The 27,456-nt window shown below is 41.3% G+C and overlaps 1 protein-coding gene across 2 annotated transcripts in view; it reads right to left on the bottom strand.

Annotated features, from left to right (window-relative positions):
* The window catches only part of zmym2 (zinc finger, MYM-type 2), a 172,936-nt gene that overhangs the window by 78,160 nt on the left and 67,320 nt on the right, over positions 1-27,456 (bottom strand). For both annotated transcript variants that reach the window (XM_070892189.1, XM_070892190.1), the window contains exons 4-10: positions 19,899-19,983; positions 18,998-19,286; positions 15,176-15,356; positions 10,233-10,445; positions 8,901-9,051; positions 1,263-1,375; positions 453-566 (exon numbers count right to left, since the gene is read on the bottom strand). In XM_070892189.1, the coding sequence (XP_070748290.1) occupies positions 453-566; positions 1,263-1,375; positions 8,901-9,051; positions 10,233-10,445; positions 15,176-15,356; positions 18,998-19,286; positions 19,899-19,983 (1,146 nt within the window). The remainder of the gene's footprint in view (positions 1-452; positions 567-1,262; positions 1,376-8,900; positions 9,052-10,232; positions 10,446-15,175; positions 15,357-18,997; positions 19,287-19,898; positions 19,984-27,456) is intronic.

Raw genomic sequence — 27,456 nt, 5'->3', positions numbered from 1 at the left:
TTTGTCTCGCTTTGTGACTACTTTGAATGATATTGCTCATTTTAAAGCTAATTTGTATATGGGGAGTGCTTCATGGTGGACACTCACTACAAAATATGTTGGGATTTTCCAAATTTATTTCATACAGTACCCTTATAGAGTAGAATTTAATGCCATCAATCACCTTGGCCCTGCCTTCTGTAACTTCCTCTCCCGGCATCTCTGCCTTGCCATTCCCTCCCCACCTTCAAAAACCTTCTTTTGATCCTCCTCTTTAACTATGCTTTTTCCATTCCCAACTTCACCCTCCCCAGCTTAGTATGAAACATCTCCTTGTATACAACAACTACTCGCTTTTATATTTGTTAAATTTGAATTCCTATTGTTGCTGGCGCACAATACTACTCAGCTCCCATTTGCACTTGTTAAAGGTCTAGTTACATTGTCTACATTAAAATTTATATTAGTCTTACCTCCCATTCCAACAGTTCTGGCTTAGCACTGAATCCAGTCTTGCAGTAGGTACACTTCAGCTGCACCTCATTTGATATGACCTGACCATTTGTAGTTGTTTGAACACTGTAAGACTAAAATATAATCATGATAAATTTTGTGTCTACATTTAGAACTGTAGAACCCAGCCCCTCCAGATGTCTTTCTTTTCAAGAGCCCATGCCTCTATGCAACTAGAAGAACGTAACCATTATTTAACAGCAATAATATTCCATCTGCCCATTATTAAGCACCTGGCCTAGCAATCCGGATTATAGCAATGACTGGTTGAAGTTCAAACCTATTGCAGGCTTGTAAACATTTTGAAGTGGAAAGTCTTCAGCTTTGACTATGATCTATTGGTTGATCTAATGGAAATACAACAGTGGTGTATTTCAACTGTATCTAAAAAGGTAGAAACACTGATAGTTCACTCATGTCAGGTATGGCATGATTTATCTAGATCTTGGGTGCATCCTTTAAACAACATTATACAGTTATCACATAGTGAAGAAGATATTTGACAAGACAACCTATGCAAGTGCTGCACAGTCTGCTAGTTATGGGTATTAACTATCTCAAACATATTTATCAAATAGATGTCATATATTTCATGCAGAAACTTGCATTAGATTTAATTTGTCAGAGGGGATGTGAACTGCACATTTATCTCTGTATCATATAGGTAATGTAAAACTGAAAACCAACTCAAAGGCTTTGAAATGGTTCTCATGAGTCAAAATTTACATGTGACATGGATCACAAAACTGTACTCAAATAATTTACTAAACCTGAAATTTAGCCACACAGCTAGAGCTGCAGAAGTTGTACTGTTTTCCATCAGGCATTGTGGCTTGATATTGAGGTAAAGCGCTTCTTTTACAAAAGTGGCAAGATCCCATACCTAAAACAAGACAACAAACTGCGGTGAGACTTCAAGGTGCAACATGATGGCCTCACTATAAATACTTGTAGAATCATAATCATAGCATAAAATGCTACCAAATATGAACCCATTTCTACCCCAGGCAGAGTTTGGCAAGAAACCTTCAATGCCAGCTAGAACATCAGTTACTTCAGAGATAGAAGGGGCAGAAGACTGAAAGCACTGGTCAACTAGGGAAATGCACCAAGGAATTCTTGAAAACTGGTCCAGATGGATATGATACATTAAACAGGGCAGAACTGGTTTACAAAGTGTGACGAGATGCAGAATACTCTGCAAGATGTGGATATGAGACAATGGTCAGAAGAGCAATACAGCGCACAAGCTAGGATTAGAGGAAAAATGCAAAAGTGGGAGGTACAGCATTTCTCTTACGTGAGCTCAGAGAAGCAGCAGCATGTTATTTGACCACACCAGTGATTACAGCTGAGCCCAATCCTGATTTCCTCCAATGCCCATATGCAGAGAGTTCTGGCAGAGCAGAGGTGTCCAAACATTTTGTCTTAATGGGCCACTTAGCTGTGTTTCATGGCACGCCAAAGAGCAAATATAAGCAATTGCCATACAAAAACATAAAATTCAAGGAATACTTCCAATTATTAAATTTTCAATTATATAGAATTGATTAAAAACTGTACAGGAGGATTTGTTACTTAATGAACTTTGATTTTTCTGACCATTTTACTGAGACAATTTGCTTGTTTATGGATCAAAATATACTATATTTGGCACTATTAGTCCATTTTATGTTATTCCTTTTGAAACGGATAGCTGTTTGCCTGTTTTCATTAAATTCATATTTTAAAATATTGCAATTGTGCACATTTATCAACATCCTTTAAATGTGTAACAGCACTGTTTAAGTAATTATACCTGTTTTGTGCTGACCCGTAAAATCCTAACAGGCCAACCTAATTACATGCAAAGTACAAGCACAATTAGACTTGGGCTATAATGGCTGATTTGCAAGTTCACGTGCTGTAATAGCCTATGGGCTGCAGTTTTGGGGTTACTAAATAGAGGTCAGGAGCAGGATTCTGGCATATATTTCTCCTCCCTAGCTCAGAGACAATGGCCGTGATTTTTCCTACCTCGACGGATCCATGGTGGGCGACGTCGGTGGCAGGTCCCGGCCCTGCTCCTGTCTCCATCCCGGCCTCCGACATGACTTTCCGTTGATGGGGCGTTGTTAAGCCCGCCTAGCGAGTTTCCTGGCCAATTGAAGGAAGTGGGTCTGATGACGTCATTTGACGACGCATCATCAGCCGGTTTCCTTAAAAGGACCATGCGCAAATTTACTTTGACATTTGTGCTGTCAGTGTTCTACAGCACTGAGGTGCTGCAAACACAGACAAGCACTGTACAGAGGTGTATTGCTGCACTCTCCCATGACTCCCTCCATATGCTTATCGAGGGAGTCACAGCATGCAGGGAGGTCCCTCTATCCTTCCAATGGGTGGAAGAACTCCCCAGGAAATCAACACAGCCTGGTTGCACATTGCAGAAGGGGGCACAAGCAGGGATGTGGTCAGGAGGACGTGGGCGCAAACGTTTCAATGATCTCAGTAGATCACGAAATATCACTGCAAAGCCACACTCAACCTTATCCTGCTGTGCCTCTCATCACATCACTCTGCCTTCGCTACCTACCCTACTCCTGCATATCCTTATTCACACCAACTTACTTTGGACCTCCACCCATCCCTCTATCTACATTATCACATCCCCATCTCACTAGCCACACCTCACACGCATCCTGGTCTAATCATACCAACTAATAACACACAAAGGTAGGCACTTGTGTTTTAGCCAATGTTCATGTGAAGAAGTTTCTGTTAATGTGCGATCAAACATTGAAATCTTTACTTACGACACTTTGCTTTCTTGGACAGACTTGTGTGCACCATTGGAAGTGACTTAGTGAGTTGCAGTGAATGAGAGACATAACGGAACCCCTGCAAAGCTGAAGAGTGTGAAAAGAATGGCTTGGGCATTACATAGGATATATGGCACAGAAACAGGCCATTCGGCCCAACCAGTCCATGCCAGCGTTTATGCTCCACTCGAGTCTCCTCCGTCTTTTCTCATCTAAATCTATCAGCGTAACCCTCTACTCCCTTCTCCCTCATATGTTTGTCCAGCCAACCCTTAATGAATCTATACTATTCACTTCAACCATCCCTATGGTAACGAGTTCTACATTCTCACCACTCTTTTGGTAAAGAAGTTTCTTCTGAATTCCCTATTGGATTTCTTGGTGATTATCTATATTGATGGCCTCTAATTATGCTCTTCCCCACAAGTGGAAACTTTCTCTCTATATCCACTCTATCAGAACTTTTCATAATTTTAAAGACCTCTGTTAGGTCATTCCTCAGCTTACTTTTTTTCCTCCAAGAGAAAAAAGACCCAGCCTGTTCATCCTTTCCTAATATGTATACCCTTGCATTTCTGGTATCATCCTTGTAAATCTTCTCTTCACCCTCTCCGGTGCTTCTATCTTCTTTTTATATGGTGACCAGAACTGCACGCAGTGCTCTACATGTAGTCTAACCAAGGTTTGATATAGGTTTAGCATAACTTCCCTACTTTTCAATTCTATCCCTCTAGAAATAATCCCTAGTGCTTAGTTTGCTTTCTTTTATGGCCTTGCTAACCTGTAACACAACTTTTAGTGATGGGTATATTTGTACTCAGAGGTCCCTTTGGTTCTCTACCCCACCGAGACTCACACCTTCCAAGTAATAATTGACCTCCCTATTCTTCCGACCAAAATGTACTACCACATATTTTTCTGTGTTGAACTTCATTTCCCAATTATATGGCCATTCTTCAAGTTTATTAATGTCCTCCTGCAATTTGTTGCAGTCCTCCTCAGTATTGACTATCACTCCCCAATTTGATATCATCCGCAAATTTAGAAATTGTGTTTTTGATTCCAAAGTCTAAATCGTTAATGTAAATTGTGAACAGTGGTCCCAGCACTGGTCCTTGTGGAACACCACTACCCACTTTCTGCCCCTGTGAATAGCTACCCATTACTCTCACTCTCTGCTTTCTGTTTTGAAGCCAGCTAGCTATCCATTCTACTACTTGTCCCCTGATTCCGCATTCTCTGACCTTACTCATTAGTTTATTATGGGGTACCTTATCGAAGGCCTTTCGAAAATCTAGATAAATTACATTTACTGCATTAGCATTGTCAACTCTCTGTTACTTCTTCAAAAAATTCAATGAGGTTGGTCAAGCAAAATTTTCCCTTTTGAAATCCATGCTGACTAGTCATTATTATACTTTTCATTTCTAGATGTTCTTCTATTCTCTCTTTTCGTAGGGATTCCATTATTTTTCCTGCCACCGATGTTAAGATAGCTGGTCTATAATTCCCTGGACATGTTCTTTCCCCCTTCTTACGTCAGCTATTCACCAGTCCTCTGGTACTACAACTTTTTCTAACGAATTATTAAATATGTGTAGTAATACCTCTGCTATCTCTTCCCTATATTCTTTTAAAATGTGTGGATGCAATCCATCTGAACAAGGGTTTTTTTTTATCCTCTTTGAGTTTGATTAGTTTATTTAATATATCCCCTTTAAAAAAAATTTAAATGCACTTATGCTAGTATTCATCATCCAATGTCATGGCCACTTGATCTTTTCCCTTGGTAAACACCAAAGCGAAATAATGATTTAATATTTCTGCCATCTCCCTACCATTATCTGTGGTTTTGTCCTGTCTATCCCTTAATGGCCCTATTCCCATCCCAACCTTCCTTTTTTTAAATTGATGTGCCTCTGAAATATTTTACTATTTTGTTTTATGTTGCTTGATAATTTAATTTCATAGTCCCTCTTTGCCTTCCTAATTGTTTTTCTGACTTCTCAATGTCTTCGTATTCTCTCTTATCATGCTTTCCTCTGCTATCTATGTACTTAATGTATGGCTCTTTCCTTACCCTCAATTTTTCCCATGTCTTTATTCATCCATGGAGTCTTTAGTGTTTAGTTTGTTCTTTCCTTTTAGCAGAACATATTTTTCCTGCATTCTGTTGAACACTGTTTTAAATGTTTGCCATTGTTGTTCTACATTGTTGTATGCCAATATTTTTGCCCATTTTATCTTCCCAAGTTCTATTCTCAGGCCCTCAAATCATTTTTTTCTCCAATCTATTAACCTGGTTTTCATCACACTTATGTCCTTCTCTATTATCACCTTAAAGCATATTTTATTATGGTCACTATTGCCTAGATGTTCCCCTACTTTACTCCTCTTATCTGCTCTGCTTTATTCCCACTACTAGATCGAATTGCGAATCCTCCCTTGTTTACATATTGGGTTAGAAAGGAGTCCTGTATACATTGTACGATCTCTGTTCCCATATCCCCTTTACCTACTTCCTCTGTCCAATTAATATCGGGGTAGTTGCAAACCCCCAGGATTATTATTCTATGTTTTTTACTCATTTCCCTAATTTGCCTGCATATTTCTTCCTCCACTTCCCATCCACTATTAGGTGATCTGTAGACTACTCGTATTAGTGTGCTTGATCCATTATTATCTTTTATCTCTATCCATATGGATTCTATTTTTGTCTTGCTAATAGCTGCGTCCCTTTTTCTACAGCCATTCTGTTATCCATAATAAGTACAGCTACTCCAGCTCCTCTTTTTCCTTCTCTTATCTTTTCTAAATATGCTATATCTTGCAATGTTTAATTCCCAGTTCTGATTTTTCTGTAGCATGTCTCAGTAATCCCTACTATGTCTGGTTCCTCCCAACAATGCGTAGGGATAACTTTATGTTATTGGTGTGGGGTGGTGCCAGCCCTGGTGCATCATGTGGCAGCCAGGGTGTGCAGCGCCAAGTGAAGTAAAACTGGCTATGGTGAGGCCATCCCTGGCAGCAATGTGCTCAGGTGTTGATGCCTTCTATCCTGTACAGCATCAGGTGATTGCGGAGAAGGTTGGTGTGGTTGTTCATGCTGCTGGTATGTCTGGTGACGCTGGCGTTGGGGCTGATCTTGGTCAGATTCTGAGGACCAAAATGACAAGAGTCTAAATGGATCCCATGCGGATGGAGTACATAGCAATTGAAGGTGAGATGACAAAAGCGCTCTGTCAAAGGTGAGAGAGGCTGCTGCAATGTGGTGATCCTGCTCCAAAGACTTGCAGCTTGCATGAAGCTCAATCTGTGTTCCAAAGGGAGAAACCAAGAGTCTCTAGGTTTGGAAAGTGAACAGTTGTAAAGTGGGAACTTTTATACCAGTTTTTAAGCTGTCAGCAATCAGCTGCTTCAATGGCCACACAACCTCCGCCTCAGATGAACAGATGGGGTTCAGGAGCAACGTGAATGCTGTGGCCGATTTATTAAATTTAAAAGGTAAGTAAAAATTCACTAAGGGCTTCTAAACAAGCCAATAATTCCTTCATATTCCTCCCCTGCCACTGCCGGTTGGCTCGACTCAGCGCAGGCAGACCAGACATTGGGAAAGTGGTGTGTGCACGATTTGACAGCAGGTTGTCAATTTCACTTCTGACCCGCCACAATCCTGCACGCTGAGCACTGGCAAAATCGCAGCCAATGTATTACCTCAACTGAGATCATCACAGACCAAGGATCAAATTTGGGTCCTTTGTGATCTAAATGCTTTAACTCAATATGGTCCATTTATCCATTGGGGAAACATTGCTAGTTTTTAATCTTTAACTATGAAAAAGTTTTAATTGCCAATAGGACATTTCAGAGAGTTAAAATTCATCTTTCTCAACTGCCAAGAATGTTGTTAATGAAATTGTATACCTGCTGGATTTATATAATTGTAACTAACTGAAAAACCACTGCATGTGATCATTTTGTTTTATTATTGTCCTGTTCTCTGATGTGACCTAACAGGTTTCCAGTATTTGGAGGCAGTAGAAGTCTATTGCCAACTGACAAAATACAGCAAATTATACAAAACGGGTGAAAAGATTGCTCATTTTTAAATACTATTATTACACCCAAAAGTACATCAGAACAAATAAGAGTACAGTATTTAGGCTATAAAATAAACTATTACAATTCATGTACTAAACACAACTTGCATTGCTATAGCACTCTTCACATACAGGGCAGATGCTAATCATGGTGGCGAAAAAGGAAAGGTGTAGTATCAAAGGTATGGTCAAAGAGATTTTAGGTTTTGGAAAACAAGGAGGGAAGTTGCTACGTGGAGAAGAACTGGGCAGGGAGTTTCTGAACCACAGTAGTGGCTGAACGATCGGTCACCAATGATGGAGGGAAAGACATGGAGAAGCTCAGCGTTGAGAAGCAGATGGCGCAGGCTGGGATGCAAGGTAGGAAGAGACCACTAAGGGTGGACCATGGATGGATCTGAAAATGAGGATTAAAACTTTGAAGTCAACATGCTGGAGCATGAGAAACTTAGAGGACGGGGCAAAGAGATATGGGCGAGGATGCAGTGTTTTAAATGAGTTGAAGCTTGGAGTAGCTGATTAGGATAGTTGTCAAGCTTCAAGGTCCTGAAGGCATGTGTGGAAGGGAAAGAGTTAAGAGTCACAAGCAGCGAATACATAGAGGTAGAAGAAAGCATTGGAGTAAAGTATTGAATCTCCTATTGACCTGGAGTATTTTATAATGCCCTCATGTCAATATTTATCACATTATAGTTCATTGTAGATAATTTTTGCATTTGACTTTATTAGGGCACATTCTTGAAGTAAAACATTTATGCTGCTGCAATGCACCATGGTCAGAGGCAAGGTTCAGAGTCACTGAAGTGATCTGGATACTGCACTTGATGATGAATCTATTATGTTCAGAAGGAAAAGGTTAATTTATTCCTCAGAGTTAGTGTACATCATTTTTATTTTCAACGAAGTACAGTAATATCATTGTAAAATGTGGAACTGTAATCATCTGAACTGCCACATATTTCAAACATCACAAAAGCTCTACATTTATTACAAAATCTATACATCGTTCCAGGTTCCAAGCAGATGTTTTGTTCTCCTCTTCAGTGACATCATGAATGAAGTGAACTTGATTATTTCTACACTAAACATCTGACTCTAAATTGCCTCGAACAAGCAAAAAAAAAAATATAAAAACACCACAGCAATAACAAACTAAAGAACATCTCAGTTTACAATTATTTAGAATTCAGCAGTTCAGATGTGTACAACCCTTTGAATAATCTAGCTATTAATGATTTCCCCTAAATTGTACACATTTCCAGAAATACCACGTGCACAAAATAATTTTTGCAGCATCATTTGCATTTTAAAGACTAAGATGTAAAAGGTAATTAAACAAATTCTTATGATACTGTACTCATATTATTTCAGTGGCTGAAATTACTAACCACAAGACAACTATTTTATTAAACTGTCTGATAGAAACTGCAGAAACAAACTAAAAGGCTCTACAACCTTACCCAGCATGAAAATGTAATATGATGAAGACACAAAGTTTTAGTTTTACCTGTTGGCTTTGGGCATCTTGTTTTGTGTATGGACATGCACGCAACCGAACAGTATGCTTCAATATTCCCACCAGATTCTACACTCTGAGTCATGTCAAAGCTTTTACATGGAGTTCTGCATGCTGTGCAGGGAATTATTTTGCTGTTTTTCTAAAACCAAGATTAAAATATTTAGTTTGCTTGGCAAAGTAAAGTCTCAAAACCTAGCAAATTTGTACGTTTTAATTTAGTACGAAAACTCCATCTCTAGCATTTAGTGCTCAAAGTTACATTATGGTTAAAAAACAAGCAGCGACGATAATAGTTTAGGATAGCCATGCAGCAGCTAGAAAGAAGTAAAATCTTTGACGCTAATTAATTCAGCGTGTAAGAGACAATTCAGTATTTCTAACCATCAGGCATGAAAATATAGTTGAAAAAAAATTATTTGATGACTCAATAAGGTGTGGTACTGAGCCATACAGACCAGGAAAGTCAAGAATTTGATCCCTGGTCTGTGATAAGCTAACTTGACTCTGTCTGGACAGCAGTGAGGAAGCCACAACTGGTTTCAGCATTCCCAGCTCAGAAAAGGGAGAGGAGAGAGAAATAACAAGATTTCTGTTTCTGATCACTATCCAAGGATCCCTGATATAAAATATATGTGATGTGGCGATTGGCAGGTGAGGGGTCAAGCTCAGCTGTGATGCCAATATTCAGTACCCAGTTTGAGGAATGGCCTCTTGGGTAAAGTACTGGAGGGTTGCCAACATCTGTGAAACTTAAGTCAGCATGTTCAGGAGAGGACAAAAACAAAAAAACCCGTCAAAAGAATCAAAATGGCAGAGGGAAATAGATGTGCTCCCAACTTTCTCCATTAGCTGTTCTTGAGCTGGTTGTTAGGGAGTGCAAAAATTAAGAGAAGGGTGACTGATTAGCCAAGTGTTCCTTCCTTCTGCATGGGCTGGAGGGAGAGGGAGTGAATGAGTATCTAGCCTAAGGTTGGCACCTCCTTGCAGCATGGAAAATTCAAGAACTTGCTGAAACAAAATAATGTTTTTACCAACACAAGGAACACAGCAATGCACAATACTACCCTTAGCTTTGATCAATTTTCATGCTGATAAAGTGGTCACTAGAAACCTTAGTCCCTTATTGTATCAGTTGAATATAAACATACTGCCACTTCCCAAATATTTTTACGGTTATAAAACTTAAGACTTTCCAGATTAAAACATATTCACCAAAACATGCAGCTCGGTTTATACACCTATGATTTCAGCTACTAGTAATTAGTTCTATTATTTGAATTACAAGGGATTATTGGACATATTTGCCAGTGCACAAATTACCTGTTTAAAATCAGTGAGGCACCTGGGACTACAGAATCTTTTGTGATGACCATCATGGAAAAGAAAGTGGTTTCCAGATCCTTTATTATAACAGTATATCCCACACTGGTCACAGCAGTTCATTACAAGTCCATTGGCTTGTCTATATTTATTGAAACAAACATCACTGCAAAGTTTGTGGACGAAATTTTTAAAGCTCACTTCATGTCGAATCTATAAAAGAAATGCAAATTGATATTATCTAGGTTGCACACTTGTAAATTATCTGCCAGGTCTTGTATGCAATTTCTAACAGTTACTTTCTAAGAATTCATTCAAATATTTGGCAAATTTCCTTTAAATTTTATTTCTGAATTTTAAGCCTATGTAGCAAACTGCTCTATATTCTCCCTAGTCCTCAGGTCTCAGGTCATGAAACTGCAGCGATACAGCAAGTGTACAACTAGTCCAAGACTCTGCCAATTCTGTTCAGCTAGGTAGTAGGACACAAAGTGTAGCAGAAGCAATTCTCAGATATTCATTCCTCGATCCAGCAGCGCAATTCATGTACACAACTTGGCAGCATTGGGGAAAACAATAGAAACTTCCTTAAAATGGTTTATGTTCAATATGTAAATATTGAACGACCCGTGGTTGAGAGTTAACAAAGATTTAAGTAAACATTCACACTTGTTTTTTTTAAAATTGTTCTTCAGCATCAAGACTTGTTTTCCATTGGGTGTTTCTCCCTTCCACCAGTCTTACTGAATAGAAAACGGGATTCTGCAGAGGTATCCCCCATGAAGAAGTGAACATTCACTGAGATGTGGATGAGAGATGGTTGCAGCCTTTCTTTGCTGCTTTTGTTCTTGTTCTTGATGTAACTGTAGTAACGTTTTTCAAATTGAAATTGTTTTGTAACTTTACAACTTGTGATATTGTGGTTTAAGTGATCTTATAGTGTAAATGCTCTCTCATTTTGTATCTTATTTAATTTTGCACCTAAAAAGTGATTTTGAAGTTTAAGTGATCAAGAGTGTAAAATTTTTCACATTGAAATTGTTTTGTAAGTTTTGTAACTTTACAAGTTTATAAGTGATCTTAAAGAGTTATATTAAAAAGTAAAGTTTGATACAACAAATATTTTATTACACTAACGTTAACTTTTCAATAAAATATTTTTTCATTAAAACTGAATCATGTTCCATTAACACAACACAACATAGGAACAACTCCAAAAAATAAACATGTCCATGCGCAACAGTTGTCGCAGAGCCCTCAGGCATCAGTAATTGAAGCGTTCACGGATGAGCTGCTGGCGCATGGCTCGAGCAATCGTTAAAGGAGCACGATGGACGGCCCTCCTCCGACCTCGTGCTCCGGCATCAGGCACTTGCATGCTTTCCTGATCGTCTTCATCATCCTCATCCTGCTCTTCCAAATTACTATCAGGCACTGGCCCCTCACGTGGGTCTTCTGGGTCCACTACCAGCTCCTGCTGCCTCATGATGGCTAAGTTATGAAGCATGAGGCACACAACAGTGAAGTGACCGACAATCTGAGGAGAGTGTTGCAAGTGGCCTCCGGAATGGTCCAAGCATTGGAAACGCTGTTTCAAGAGGCCAATGGTCGTCTCTATGATGCTGCGCGTCGCAATGTGCGCCATCTTCCATCCGTGTCACGCATAGGGGCGTCATGAGCCAGGTGGCCAGGCCGTACCCTTTGTCTCCCAGTAGCCAGCTCTGCCCTTCTGGCTGCTGCTCAAACATGTCAGATATAACGCTGTCGCGTAGGATGAACGCATCATGGCTGCTTGTCGTCACACACGAGCTGCACATTGATGGGAGTGAAAACCTTTTCTATTCCTGTACTGCTCGGAATCCTCCACAGGTGCTCGCAAGGCGATGTAGGTACAATCAATGCAGCCCTGTACCTTTGGGAAGCCAGCAATCCTGAAGAAGCCCACAACCCTGTCATGCATTGCTTGTGCGGTCATTGGGAACTTGAAGAAGTCATTCCTCTGTGCATACAGTTCAGCCGTGACCTGGTAAACGCAGGCATGTATTGCACGTTGAGAGATGGCGCACACATCTCCAGTTGTAGCCTGAAACGATCCCAAGGCATAGAAGGCAAGTGCAGCTGTTACCTTCACTTCAACAGACACGGCAGTCGGCGTTCTGCTTCTGGGCTGCAAATCTGCTCTCAGCATATCACAGATCTCAACGACAACTTCTCTGCGGAAACGCAGCCTTTTGACACAATCAGCCTCGCTCATTTCCAGGTACGAGCGCCTAGCTCGATATTGCCGACGTGGGTAAGGTCTTCTGCCCATCAGCCTACGGACTATGATGTTCCTGGTGCGGTGAGCTCTAATCAGTTCTCTCCTATGCAGTGAATTGATGGCGAACAATTGCATAATCCGTGGTGTTGACAATGCAGCATCCATACTTGAATTACAAATTTAACTTTTAAACTTGCTGGCTGGCTCTCCCTCCCGGTGTTTTATACGCCTCCCCTGTCTCCTGGCCGAACGGCCTGCAGCCTATAAAAATAACTTCACAGCTGTGGAGGCTGCTGCGTTGTCTGTGTGTGTGGCCTCAAATGTGTCCCTCCCCTTTCTCCTGGCTGAATGGCCTGAAGCTTCGCAGCTCGAAGGCTGCTTGCTGCTGTCTCTTTGGGTGGCCTGACGTCGCCTCTGTGCCCTGGCCGAATGGCCTCAAGCTCCGCAGCTCGAAAGCTGCTTGCTGCCATCTCTGTGGGTGGCCTGACGCCGCCCGTTTCCTGGCCGAATGGCCTCAAGCTCCGCAGCTCGAAGGCTGCTTGCTGCCATCTCTGTGGGTGGCCTGACGCCGCCCGTTTCCTGGCCGAATGGCCTCAAGCTCCGCAGCTCGAAGGCTGCTTGCTGCCATCTCTGTGGGTGGCCTGACGCCGCCCGTTTCCTGGCCGAATGGCCTCAAGCTCCGCAGCTCGAAGGCTGCTTGCTGCTGTCTTGGACTGCCATCGTTCGACTGATGCCACCCGTCTCCTGGATGAACGGCCTGAAGCACCGCAGCTCGAAGGCTGCTTGCTGCCATTGTTGGGCTGATGCCACCTGTCTCCTGGATGAACGGCCTGAAGCTCCGCAGCTCGAAGGCTGCTGCTGCTTCACACAGGTAGCAAAATTCGATGTATTTTTTATTTGCTTTATTTATAATTATTTATTCAGGATGACTCTTTATTTGTATAAGTGAGACTGTTGAATGCTTGTAAAATTTAATTACTTCCCTTCCCTCTCCCCCTCCCCCCCTCTAATCTCTCATTTCCTACACCTGATTTGTAACCTACGCCTGATTTGTAAGTGTAGGCAAGGTTTCTCTGAGTGTACAAAAATTTACATTTACTCCATTCTAAGTTAGTTTGGAGTAAGTTTTTACTGCCTAAACTTGCAAAACAGGTGTAAGTGGCCAGACACGCCCCCCTTTGAAAAAAAACTGTTCTAACTGACTAGAACTGGAGCAAACTAAATGCCGAGAATTGCAATTTCTAAGATACTCCATTCTAAACTAGTTGCTCCAAAAAAAACAGGTGCAACTCAGGCCGAAACATGACACTCTAGAAAACAAAAATATAATAATGAATAGATTTCAGCATGGATTTCAAAAGGGAAAAACTCGCTAGACCAACCTCAATGAATTCTTTGAAGGGGTAAGATAGAGAGTAGATGAGGATAATGCAATAGATGTAATTTATCTAGATTTCCAAAAAGCCTTCGATAGGGTGCCATATAATAGACTAATGAATAAGGTCAGAACATGCGGAGTCAGGGGACAAGTAGCAGAATAGCTAGCTGGCTACAAGACAGAAAGCAGAAAGTAAAAGGTAGCTATTCAGAGTGGTAGAAGGTAGAAAGTGGGGGTCCCACAACGATCAGTGCTGGGTACACTGTTGTTCACAATTTATATTAATGATTGAGACTTTGGAATCAAAAACACAATTTTTAAATTTGCAGATGATGATAAATTGGGGGTGGGGGATTAGTCAATACTGAGGAGGATTGCAACAAATTACAAGATGGCATTAATAAGCATGCAGAATGGGCATATAATTGGCAAATTAATTTCAACACAATTGTGAGGCAATATATTTTGGTAAGAAAATTAAGAATCTAAATATGACAGAGGAGCAAAGGGATCTGGAGAGTACAAATACACAAGTCACTAAAAGTAGCGACACAGGTTAAAAGGCCTTTTAAAATGTTTAAAAAAAATGCAAACCACGCAGTAGGGTTTATTTCTAGAGGGATAGAATTGAAAAGTAGATAAGTTATGCTAAATTTGTATCAAACCTTGGTTAGACCATACTTGGGAGTACTGTGTACAGTTCTGGTTGCCATATTATAAAAAAGATAGAGGCACTGGAGGGGGTGCAAAACAGATTTACAAGGATGAGACCAGAAATGCGAGGGTATATACATCAAGCAAGGATGAATAGCTGGGTCGCTTTTTACTCTTGAAAGGTTTTGATAAGAGTAGATATAGAGAATGTTTTCATTTGTGAAGAGAAAAATTAGACTCATCAACATAAGATAGTCACCAAGAAATCAAATAGAGAATTCAGAAGAAATGTCTTTACCTAGAGTGGTGAGAATGTGAAACTTGCTACCACGGAGTGGTTGAAGCAAATTGTATAGATGTATTTAAGGGGAGGCTAGATAATGAGGGAGAAGGGAATAGAGAGTTATGCTGATAAGAGTTAGATGACGAAGGATGGGAGGCGGCTCAAGTGGAGCATAAACATCAGCATGGACTGGTTGGGCTGAATGGCCTGTTTCTGTGCTGTATATTCTATGTAAATAACAATTCAAACTGGTAGGTGACCTTAAACTACATGTCAAATCAAACCAGGTAGCTCAGCTGTTTTCACACTACTTGTAAGAGAATTCAAATGCAACAGTTTGGAAGAAAAATAAAAGACAGAAAGTATACCTCAGTCATTTTGCCACAAATGGTACATTTCCCATAATTTCCTTGGGTAACATGACTTGTATGTGCTGGAGCTTTTTGTTTCTCTTCATAAAAAGATAAGCAGGACGTACTGCAAAATTCCTGGAATGTTTCACTGGAATCAACTTGTGCAACAATTGTTCCCTTCGTATTAGTTATCTCTCTGCGAAATAGGAGTACAAGTCTCATTAGTATAGCACATCACTATTTTTTTTTTTAAATTACATTTTAAGATGGAAAAAGTAATGGAGGGATATATGATGTCACAAACAGAGACACAATGAAGTCTTCGCGCCTCTCTTACAAAATACTAGTGTTGTTACAAACCTATCCAATACATTTTCAACTAAACTGCTTTCAAGGTTTTTAAAGTATAAAATAGGAACTGACTAAAACTATTAGATCATAATTTTCAGGGGAAGCAACCTTAAATAATTGGGATCTACTTGTGCAAGAAAAGAAAAAAAAAAACAATGCCAGTGGGGCCAGCCCTGAATTGTTTATGAATGCAACATAAAGACAGTTTGGGGTACTGGTTTAAATTGGAATTTCTAAAAGAACAAAAATGACTCATTACGCAGTATCCTTATTAGAGATGCCTATTATATAGTCTTTCATATATTTTAAATCGCTTCATTAATGTTTTTATTTGAAGATTTTGGCCTTTTTCAAAAGACTGGCTTCAAGTTCCTATGTTTCCTAAAGCTAGCCAGCTGAGGGTAGATGCTGTAGTCTAAGCGTGTACCGTTTGCACAATTTCACAGCATGCATCAGTAGGATTCTCAGTGGAAATAGAAGATGGTCTCTGCTCAATCCGAAATAGGATTTGTGACTTTTTGTTTTGCCAAATTAATTCAAAACAATAGAGGGCAAATTAATTTTTTTTTCCAGTTATGTTTTATATTTAAACCGTAATCTATCGTGAACTACAACCAGACAAACATATGGGTGATTAACAGTACCAATTTTGTTTATACTTAGGAATAAAGTGAACATTTATTTCAAAAAGATATATATTTTTCTCAATGGAAAAGTCAAAATGTCTTTGCCCAGACTACCACAGTATTTTGTTTCTCTCCCAAATGATTTTAAACTTAACTGCCAGGTGAATTTGGATTAATGTGTTGGCTTTGCTGTTCTCCCCGATTGGTGTGGTCTGTTAGTTATGACAAGCTTCTCCCCACCCAGTTTGGCTTGAAATATAGTTTCTTTTTGAGTCAAAAATTCACTCAGCACGAAGCTCTGCTCCCATGCAGTCAATTGCTGTAGTGTGAAGTCATTAAACACTGATGATTTAAAAAGTGAGCGTTGGGACTTTAATCAAGGTTATTCATTTTTCTGGGGCTAAGCGTTACAAATTCTTACAACCAATAGCACGACTCGATGTTCATTGGGGAACTTGCCGTTTGCAAGCGTCAGTAAAGCATTTTGGGGTTCAAAGGTAAAAATAAATGAGTTGTGTGTATCAAACTACAGAAACGGCATAAAACATGAATTTTTGAACTATTTAATGTTCAAAACAATGTAATAAATAGGTCTCGTCTATAATGCATTGTTTATTAAATTAACCATGTGCCTACTGACTGTTCTAGGGACAGACACGAAGAGTGGAATCTTTACATTTCTCTCCTTTTATCTCCCCTCATTTTTCTGCCAGACATCAGGAACCCCTTGGCCTCCCCACCCCCTTGTACTGGGTGTAAGCCTTGGCTCAATGGTAGCACTCTCGCCTCCAAATCAGAAGGTTGCGGGCTCAGGTTCCACTCGAGACGAGCACAAAATCTAGGCAGACACTCCAATGCAGCACTTTCGGATGAGACATTTAACCAAGGTCCTATCTGTCCTCTCAGGTGGATGTATACGATCCCACGGCACTTTTTCGAAGAAGAGCAGCAGAGTTCTCCCAATGCCCTGGCCAATATTTATCCCTTAACCAACATCAGTGAATTTACAGATTCTGATCATCATCACAATGCTGTTTGTGGGACCTTGCTGTGTGCAAATTGGCTGCCACATTTCATAGATTACAACAGTGACCACACTTCAAGAGTACTTAACTGGCTGTAAAGCACTATGGGACACACTGAGGTCATGAAAGGTGCTATACTTTTGAAAGAAAAATAGACAATAGCAAAATTTTGATCTTGAAAACACTAGAAGAAATTTTAAAATGCCATGCAATGAAAATTGAATTTGATCTGTTCAGTCACTGTAAATCAGCAGTCCAGATAAAACAGTTTATTACATTGCATAGCACTTCTGTTGTTTAAAACAGTGCATCCTGACTCACCATGAGCAACACCATGGGAGATTGGCTAATAATACATTAAAAATAGTATGTCAGACACGGTTATAAATGCAAAATAATTTAAAAATACCGACGATTTCTGAGTTGCACATTTAACCTTCAGTTGAAACTGACAGGCAAAGTTTTCTGTTCAAAGAACAATTAAAATCTGACCAGAGTCTAACAACAGTTGGACTTTTTGGTCTTAAAAGCATAGATCTCCACCTTACAGAATAATACATTTATAATGTCTCTGTTATTGTAAAACAGTACAGCAACTGACATACAGTGAGCAATGGTACTGGAAATCCACTAGGTTTGTAATAAAAAAAGCATGTCACATAACTTGCACTGGTGTGCACCAAGCAAATCATTTTAAAAGAAATGTAGCTTTTATAACAAATATATCATTGCATTTCAATATATGCTAAAAATTCTCCAAGGAAGTATTATTCATGAGGTAGCAATCTGCATAATTTCCCAGGATCACCTAAACTTCACACACCTGCAGCCAGAAAGCATTTCGGTAAAATGTTATTAAAATTGCATCGTTAGCTGGGCAATCAGATTTACATATTAGCCAATCATTCACTAAACTGAACTGTTAAATGGAATAACTACTAAACAATGGGCCATAATTTGCTGCCAAAATAATTGCAAGTTTAACGCACACGCCGTTATTAATGTGTAGATCTTCCAGCAACTTGGACAAGGAAGGGATACCCCATGAATTGCAAATCACCACAAGTTACTAGCTGATTTTTTTGGGGTAACACTCCTGTGAAGCACCTTGGGACATTTTATTACATTAAAGGCGCTATATAAATATAAGTTGGTGTTGATTTGCACCACAAAAACAATAACTTGACTTAACCTCGCCACTGGTTTCAAGAAACTGCTGCATTTGCACATTAAGTGCCATTAAGCGCCGCAGAAAGTCAATAGCACAAGTACCTTTTTAATTAGATTTATGTTCCTGCAATGCCACTCAACCTCTCTGGCTCAGAAAGGGAGCAACAAAAACTGCGGAGTCTCATTCCTGCAGGTAGTAAATTGTTCCTAGAGACTATTACTTTTTTTTCCTACTTTTCCTTTGTCTCTTTTCTTCTCTCAATCCAATCTTTCTTTTCCTCCATATTTCTCTTTCTATATCCAATTTGACACTAAGTTACCCTATTTCCTTCACTGGCCTTCCTCAGTTTCTTTCACAGTCCTTAAATCTCATGGTTCTATTGTTTACCAAGATCCCAGATGCCCCACTGCCCCTCATCAATTCATACTTCCAGCACAAATTTTTTTGAACTGGAGGGCGAGGGATAAAGTTTAACAGCGCATGCCGCGAGATGTTCGCTCCAGCAAATTCTAGACAATTATGTTTGGTACTCTGGTCACAATTTGCAACATATCGTGAATCAAAATTGTATGCTGCAAGTAAATCTGCAAAACTGCTTCCACAACGTCAATTCTACAGAGGATGACAGCTTTTAATACATGCAACACAAAAAATAGTTTCTTACTTTTTGCATGTAGTACACAGTTTCTTTGGGGCTGGTTTATGAGAAAACGATGACAAGCAAGTAGTAGAGCAGAAGAGGTAAGATGAGCCTTTTCTCTGGTATGCTGTTTGACCTTTCTGTAATGGCTTTTTGCAGTGAGCGCAAATGACTTTCACAGATGGCTTAGCTTGTTGCTGAAGTCCAGAGGACTGGAAGACTGGCTTTGAAAGAGGCGCCATAGGCACAACAGAATCTGAAACATTCAGTTTACGATTTGTGGGGAATGAAGATGACAGTGACACCCACGAATCTTGAAATAAAATATTCATATTTGACAATAGTTAGAACTACATTACATTTTACACTTCATTTTAAAATATAAAATTTAGCAATTCATCTAAAGTATTTTTCAAATCAGTTATTATTTTGCATCTTAAGTGGAAAAAAATAGCATCAGGAGCTCATTTATTGAAAAGCTAACTAACTAAATATATTTAACATAAAACTGTATGAATACAATTTCAAAAATATTTATCAACCTCTGAAATACTTAAATTAACAAAGTGTTGCAATTCAATTTCTTTAAAATCAGCCCTTTACATAGATGTTTGGCAGCTTCTTTCCTGCTATCCTATATAGATGTTTCAATGTAGTGCTTAATATTTTCCAAGCCAAAATAAATGTACTCTTATTTTTTATCATGAACTGTACAAATCCAAAAGCAAATACTTCTTGCATTCAGGAATGACAAAAAATGTAGGTAGCTAGATTTTCTTGTAACAAACTGAACTCCTTAGTTATCGTGTAAAAAAAAAAATGAAATCACACTTTTCCAAATAAAAGTACTCTATTGGCCACAGTATATTGAATGATTGCAAATATTTTGAACTAATAAAATATTAACTAATTCAGTTTTATTCACCATTTACAGGATGGCTGGAAGATCCATACACTTCACTGATTCTTATGTCATTCATGGCCATATCTTCACAGGTTCCATTGTTTACCTAAAAAAAAAGTGAGTGGTTATTCACCTGTCATTTGTACTTTAAAACAAACTCTTTGAAGTGTTATAGCTGTAAACTGGAGGTGGAGTGGGGCAAAGACAGCATAATCTGCAGTAGAATAAAAACAACATTGACCAGAATGATGCATTTAAGGGGAGGCTAGCCAAACATATGAGGGAGAAGGGAATAAAGGGTTACGCTGATCGATTTAAGATTAGGAAAGATAGGAGGAGGCTCAACTGGTTGGGCCAAATTGCCTGTTTCTGTGTCGCATATCCTATGTAGAATTTTGCGCTTTCACATAAATTATTCCTACATCCTGACGAACGAACGAACGAAGTGTCCAGCAATCTGTTTGGGTGTTTTATGATCCTTGGATCATCAAAGTTGCTACCACTGAGCCAAGACTGACACTGTGAAGATCACGTTTAACAGCTAACTTAGCATCAACGATTAACAGAATGAAGAGAGAATATCCCGTGCAAACTTTATTGACAAACTACAGCACAAGAATCTTGCGTTTGCACAGTGTCTGCACTACTTGCTGCCACACTTATTGCGCCAATCTTCTTCCATCATCATTTCCTATGTCCACATTTATTATGTATTTCGCCTGTGTAAGCACATCATGCTGTAATTAGATAATCTGACTTCGGTGATTTTGTGCCTAGTCAGTGAATATCTTAAGCAATTCAGAACATCCAATCCATTATTTTGGGTTATTTTCAGCTAAGTTGCGATTTAAAATTTTGGGTTTATCCTTTGATTAATTTTCAGTTATTTTGTTCACTTTATTCAATCTTTCAGCTTACAACCTATTTTCTCGCATTTGAATTTAGAAATTAAAATTGGATTTTTCACTGATCATTTCTTGAGCCCATCTATTGCTAATCTTTGTCTTTGTAGTGTATGAACAGTCTGTGGCTCTTTCAGTGTTGCTGAATCAAAATGGGAGACACAGAAAATGCAACAAGATACAGTACCAACATTAATTTATTTTTATTTGAACCATTCTTGTGGCCCTAACTGTAGATCTTCCTGAAACATCTGGCCCCAGTGTAACTGTACAGCCAGCATCATGTACCATCCAGCAGCAGCCCAATCCATTGGCAGAAAGCAACACCAATGTAGATTAAGACAAAGATAAGCCTTGTGTAGGAAATGGCCATATGTATAGGTACACAAGAATCATAGTGCAACAGGTCGATGTCAAAATTGCACATTTTTTATTGTCCTTAGCCCTCAGAATGGAATGCAAATTGTTTGAGTGCCTATGCTCCAAGCAACACTGCTTCTCTACTTCCCAAAATAAAATATGCTTTGTTATTTAACATAAAACCAAATTCAACAAAATTTCATCACTATATTCAATAATTGTGCATCTTTGGCACACACATTTCACAAATGAAGTGTCAAAAATAACTTTTTTATAAAAAGAAACCATATCTGGTATACTTTTTGTCAGGTACTGACAAAAATGTAATTACCATGGAAACTTTGGGCATGGTTACTAACTTAACCCAGTAAATTATCATGCTAAAACCTTTGTTCTTATGCAACATGCATACTTGATGATGCTCAATGATGACTTATTTTTGTACAAGTTGAACCTCCCTTATCCGGAACCCTCGGGACCTGGCTTGATCCAGATAAGGGATTTTCCCGGACGAGGGTGGTCACATTAAATTGGATGGTACAGGTGCTGAGCAAGGGGATATCGGGGCTGGCTGGCTTGCTTGGGGCTGGGAGTGCAGTAGAGATCATGGGGTGGGGGGGGGGGGGGGGTGGCGGTATGGCGGTGGGGTCAGGCCAGCAATTGCAGGAATCGGCAGCGAGGAAGGACTTCAATTTGTTCATGTCAGAGTACTGCGCATGCGCCACCCGGTGGCTGGGAATGGTTCCAAACGAGGGCTGGTTCTGGATAAGGGAGTTCTGGATAACAGAGGTTCAACCTGTATTCCAAATGTTTATTTTAAAATTTTTTAGCATGCAATTTGTTTATCATTATCATCATAGGCAGTCCCTCGGAATCGAGGAAGACTTGCTTTCACTCCTGAAGTGAGTTTTTTGGTGGTTGAACAGTCTAATACGAGAGCCACAGACTCTGTCACAGATGGGACAGATAGTCGTTGAGGGAAGGGGTGGGTGGGACTGGTTTGCTGCACGCTCTTTCCGCTGTCTGGGCTTGATTTCTGCATGCTCTCGACGTTGAGACTCGAGGTGCTCAGCGCCCTCTCGGATGCACTTTATGCCTACAATATACACATGGGACTCAATTTTGGCCCACCCCTTTTTTTTTGCACACTTACTGGAGATGCGCGCTTTTCTCCGTTCTGTAATGCGCCGAAAAAAATTCCTCCCCACTTTGGCCACTGTCTGGCCTCCTCCTTGTGGTCGCGCAGCGTGGCCAGTCGAGTCAGGGGTGGAGCCAGCGCCCTGCACCCAAAACAGTGCCATTATGTCTGCACATGTGCAGTAGAGTCCAGTGCCGACGTCCGCACATGCACAGTAGCGCTGAAAGTTGGCAATCGGCCATTTTTAAAGAGATACATAGCTGCTTGTGTTTTGGTGCCAGGAGTGCTGTGGAACGAAATTAACTGCTGAATTCAAGAAGCAGTGCTCTGGTGTTAAAATCAGTGCTGCATGCCTACAAAAGTGCCAGAAGGAGCGCTGTATTTCTGAAAATCATTACTGCATGCAAAATAAAGACAAGTGTGTTTGGAAAAATCACTGTGTCTAAGAGCATTGGAAAAGTGCCGAGAGTGTCTCAGAGCAGCTGCAGCAATACAGCAATGCAACGTGCACCAAGAACGAAGAATTTCTTTCATGACAAATTGGAGATACTAGTTAATGTCATTAAGAACAGATGGCAGGAGTTGGATACCAGCAGAGGTCGCACAAAAGTGCCAAAGAAATGAAGAGACGCTGGAACCAAGTTGCAGTAGATTTTTGCGCATTGGTGAATACCAAGAGATCTGGAAGCTAGTGTAAAAAGAAATGGCAGGACCTTGGTCAAGTAGTTAGTTAGTGTAAGTAATATTTTCATTTATTCAATGCAATTGCAATTGTAATTGTAAATGTAAATGTGACCAGCTATATATGTCCCACCCAGCAGAAACACACCCTCTCTAAAAAGTTGCATTTTCATCTTTGCGGAAGAAATTGTCCCACAACAAAAGGGAAGGAAACCGAACAGGAGGAAGCCTGCCAACACCCTTGGAAGAGAGGGTCGCTGCATGGATGGGTCCTGCCTGGAGAAAAACAATCAGTCCTGCACAAGCTGGGCCCACACATGAGGGAGAGGGCAAGTCCTGAAAATTCATCGTGGCCCTTCAAAATCAAACTGCTGCCTGGCCTGCTATGTGAGCCTACTCATGCCACCCATCCTGCCCCCTCCTCTGCTGTTATCTATTTGACTGTTCTGTTTTATTTTGCAGAACCTTATGCCAATCGTGAAGATCCAAAGAAGATTCAGATGCAGACAAGCCTCAGCACGAGAACATCTTCCAAGCCAACCCTCCAGACCAACATGGGGGGGGAAAGAGGATGAAGATGGATGATGGGGACACTGTTGTACTGAATATGGAGGAGGTCACGTTAATGGAGTTGGCATTGGGAGCCCCTTCTGTGACTAGTGGTTTGAGTTCTGATGTAACATTCCTTGGTTTCAGCCAGTCCATGATTAGCCGTTTGAGCTCTGGTGCGACATTCCATGGTTTCCCAGTGTCCGAGGTTGAGGGTCCCAGTGGTGCTGGGATGCAGCATGGAACACCCAAGGCTTCAGCGTCTCAGCCTGTGCCTCCCACTGGAGTGCCGCGAGGCAGATCCAGGGTGAGGGGAAGGAGAAATTGACCACGCTCTCCTGAGATGCAGGATGCAACAGATGTGGTTTAGATCATGGCATTGAGTAGGGAGAGCATTGACCATACCCGATCACTCGTGGACACCATTAGTGGGGTGAGTGATGAGGTAGCAGGACTGTCGGGAGAAGTAACAGTAATGGCATGGGAAATGGAATTGATGTCCGGGAACATCAGTGAGAGAATAGTGTCCACCAGGGAGGGAATGTCGGAGGTAGTGAAAAGGACGACACTGGCAATGACACAAGCTATGAGGGAGGGCATGTGTGAGTTAGCTGCTGCAATAAGGGAACAGACCCAGGCCATGCACCATTGACAGAATCAATTGCCACTCCCACTGCAATCCCCACACGAGCCTCTGAAGAGATCAAAGCTGGGCCCTCCATATTAACGCTTGACCCCCCTGAAAAAGTGCACATTCACCGAGATGTTAGAAGGGCTAAGCTTGGTGCCAAGCCCAAATACACTGCGCCACCACCTGCAGCAGGGGTGGCAGAGTCCAAAACCAAGTGCGGCGGGCAGTGTTACACTACGGGGGAGGAGAGATGGGTGCAGCCTTTCTTTGCTGCTGTTGTTGTTGATGTTACTGTTGTAACTGTTTTCAAATTGAAAGTTTTTTGTAAGTTATGTAAATTTACAACTTTATAAGTGTGATATATTCACAGAGCACAGCACACACAGCTCCTAACATGGCATGCAGCTCTGTCGGAAGCCTCCGGAACAGCCTGGTTCTGTTTATTATTAACTCTGCAGTTGCAGTACACAATACGTCCACATCCAGGGCCCAAGTTTCCACATGATTTGCGCCTGATTTTTAGGAGCAACTGGTGGAGAACGGGCTATCTTAGAAATTGCAATTCTCCCCTCGTGATTCCTATGTTCTTATGTAGGAAAGTATTTTCATCAACAGGGTTAAGGAAAGTCTTGAGTAAGCTCATTAAAATTACTGGCTATACAGTTATCACCGCCCCCCCCCCGCCTAAAACTCTCCCCCATCGGATCAAAGCTCTTCTCCTCTTCCTCCTCTGCCCCCCACACCCCCCCCCCCCCACCCCAATCAAAACTCTCCTCACTAAACAAAGCACAAACATCAATAATAAATAAATAAAAAACTTAAGTCCTACCGGGAAGTCAGCGGGCCAGCTGGGAGGCCACTCGGCCGGGGATAGGTGCAGGACATCGGGTCCCACGCTGCAGAGGAGCTACTGCGCATGCGCAAAACCTCCAGTGCGCACATGTTGAGCTGCCGGTACTCTTAAGTGCAGGGCCCTAGCTCTGCCCCCTAATTGAACTGCCACGCCGCGCCAAGCCATGGGAGGGGCCACAGAGCAGCCAGAATCCGGGGACAACATTTTGGCGCCATTTTTATCCTAGCAAGTTGGTGCATCTTACGTGAGTGCGCCGAAAAAACGGGTGGGCCAAATTTGGGCCCAATGATGTCGCGTGTCATTATGTGCGACATGTTGTATTGATGGTCAGCTTCTGTCCAGGTTACGCGTAGGGGCGTCATGAGCCAGGTGGCGAGGCCGTACCCTTTGTCTCCCACTAGTCAGCTCTGCCCTTCTGACCTCTGCTCAAACATATCAGTTATAACGCTGTTGCGTAGGATGAACGCATCATGGGTGCTGCCAGGGTATCTTGCATCGACTGACATGATGCGATGCATGTTGTCATGCAGGAGCTGCACATTCATGGAGTGGAAGCCTTTTCTATTCCTGAACAGCTCGGCATCCTCCAAAAGGTGCTCGCAAGGCGATATGGGTACATTCAATGCAGCCCTGTACCTTTGGGAAGCCAGCAATCCTTGAGAACTCCACAGCCCTGTCATGGATTGCTTGGGCGGTCATTGGGAACTTGATGAAGTCATTCCTCCGCGCATACAGTGCAGCCGTGACCTGACGAATGGAGACATGTATTGCATGTTGAGAGATGGCGATCTCGAGGCATAGAAGGAAAATGCAGCTGTAACCTTCACTTCAACTGACAAGGCAGTCCACCTACCGCTTCTCGGCTGTAAGTCTGGTCTCAGCAACTCAGATAACTTCTCTGCAGAAACGCAGCCTTCTGACACAATCTGCATCACTCAGGTCCAGATACGAACGCCTGATTCGAAATTGCCAAGGTAGATAAGGCCTCCTGCCCAGCAGCCTACAGGCTCTGATGTTCCTGATGTGATGAGCTCTAATCAATTGTCTCCTACATAATACAATGATGCAGAACGCTCACAAAAGATATGGCATTGATAGTATTGCCTCCATACTTAGATAAATTTTCAAAGATCAAAACAGCAGGAAATCAGGCAGCACAGGTTCGCAGATCTCTCTCCTCTCCCCCCCCACGGTATGTATATGGACCACACCCAAAGGTCTTTTGTCCTCTCCTCTCTCCCCGAGGCCTCTCGGTTTGCTTGCTGCAGCCTGTCCGGTGATTTTGCTTGTTGCAGCCGCTCTGTGTGCTCCAATGTCAGGAGTTCAATCACAGGTCCAGTGGCCTCCCGCACCGGCCAGCCCTTTGCCTTCCTAGGCCGAGTTTTAAGATGAAGGTAGGACTTACTTCTATTTTTTGTTTGTTATTGAATGCTTACTACATTTTGTTTCCAAGGTTTAGTGCTTTGCAAGTCTTGGTGCTTTAGGTGCAGGCCCTCTCCGCTTCTTTTCCCGCCCCTATCCCAGGCCGAATGGCCTCCGATGTACCTACCTGCGCTGATTTCTTAACTCTCCGCAAGGGTTTTCTGAAGTGGCCACATATGCTGGCCTAAGTAAACCTGGAGTAACTATTAGCTGGCCAAAGTTGCCTAAATGGGCAGAACTGGCGTAGGTGGCTGGTAATGCCCCCTTTTGAGAAAAAAAACTAAACTAAAAAAATCGTAACTAACTCACTTACACTGGTGCAAATTGAATGTGCAAAATGGGAATTTTTAAAGATATGCCAGAAAAATCAAGTTACTCCCAAAAAAAAAGAGCAACTCCTGGCCAAAATTGAGCCCATGGTGTGGTTGGGATGACTAGCATAGACACATTTAAGGGGAAGCTAATTAAGCACATGAGGGAGAAAGGAATACAAGATATGTTGATAGGGTGAGTTGAGGTAAGGTAGGAGGCGGCTTGTGTGGAGCATAAACACTGGTAATAGACCTTTGGGCCGAATGGCCTGTTTCTGAGCTGTAACATTCTAAGTAAAGTACGTAAAAAGGCTAGACTTTATGAAGAGTAAATCTGTGGAATTCTCTGCTCCAGAGAGCTATGGAGGCTGGGTTATTGAATATATTTAAGGTGGAGATAGACACATTTTTGAACGATAAGGGAGGGACAGGTTATGGGGAGCAGGCAGGGAAGTGGAGCTGAGCCCAAAATCAGATCAGCCATGATCTTATTAAATGGCGGAGCAGGCTCGAGGGGCAAATGGCCTTCTCCTGCTCCTATTTCTTATGTTTTTATGGAACTCCCCTCCCTACACCTCTCTGCCTCTCTACCTCTCTTTCCTTCTTTAAGACGCTCCTTAAAACCTACTTCTTTGACCAAGCTTTTGGTCACCTGCCATTATTTCTTCTTATGTGGCTCGGTGTCAAATTTATTTGTTTTGTTTTATAACACTCCTGTGACATGCCATGGGA

The sequence above is a fragment of the Pristiophorus japonicus genome, chromosome 10 (assembly GCF_044704955.1).
Source record: "Pristiophorus japonicus isolate sPriJap1 chromosome 10, sPriJap1.hap1, whole genome shotgun sequence".
NCBI lineage: Eukaryota > Metazoa > Chordata > Chondrichthyes > Pristiophoridae > Pristiophorus > Pristiophorus japonicus.
This window is presented reverse-complemented; position numbering and strand designations above follow the sequence as displayed.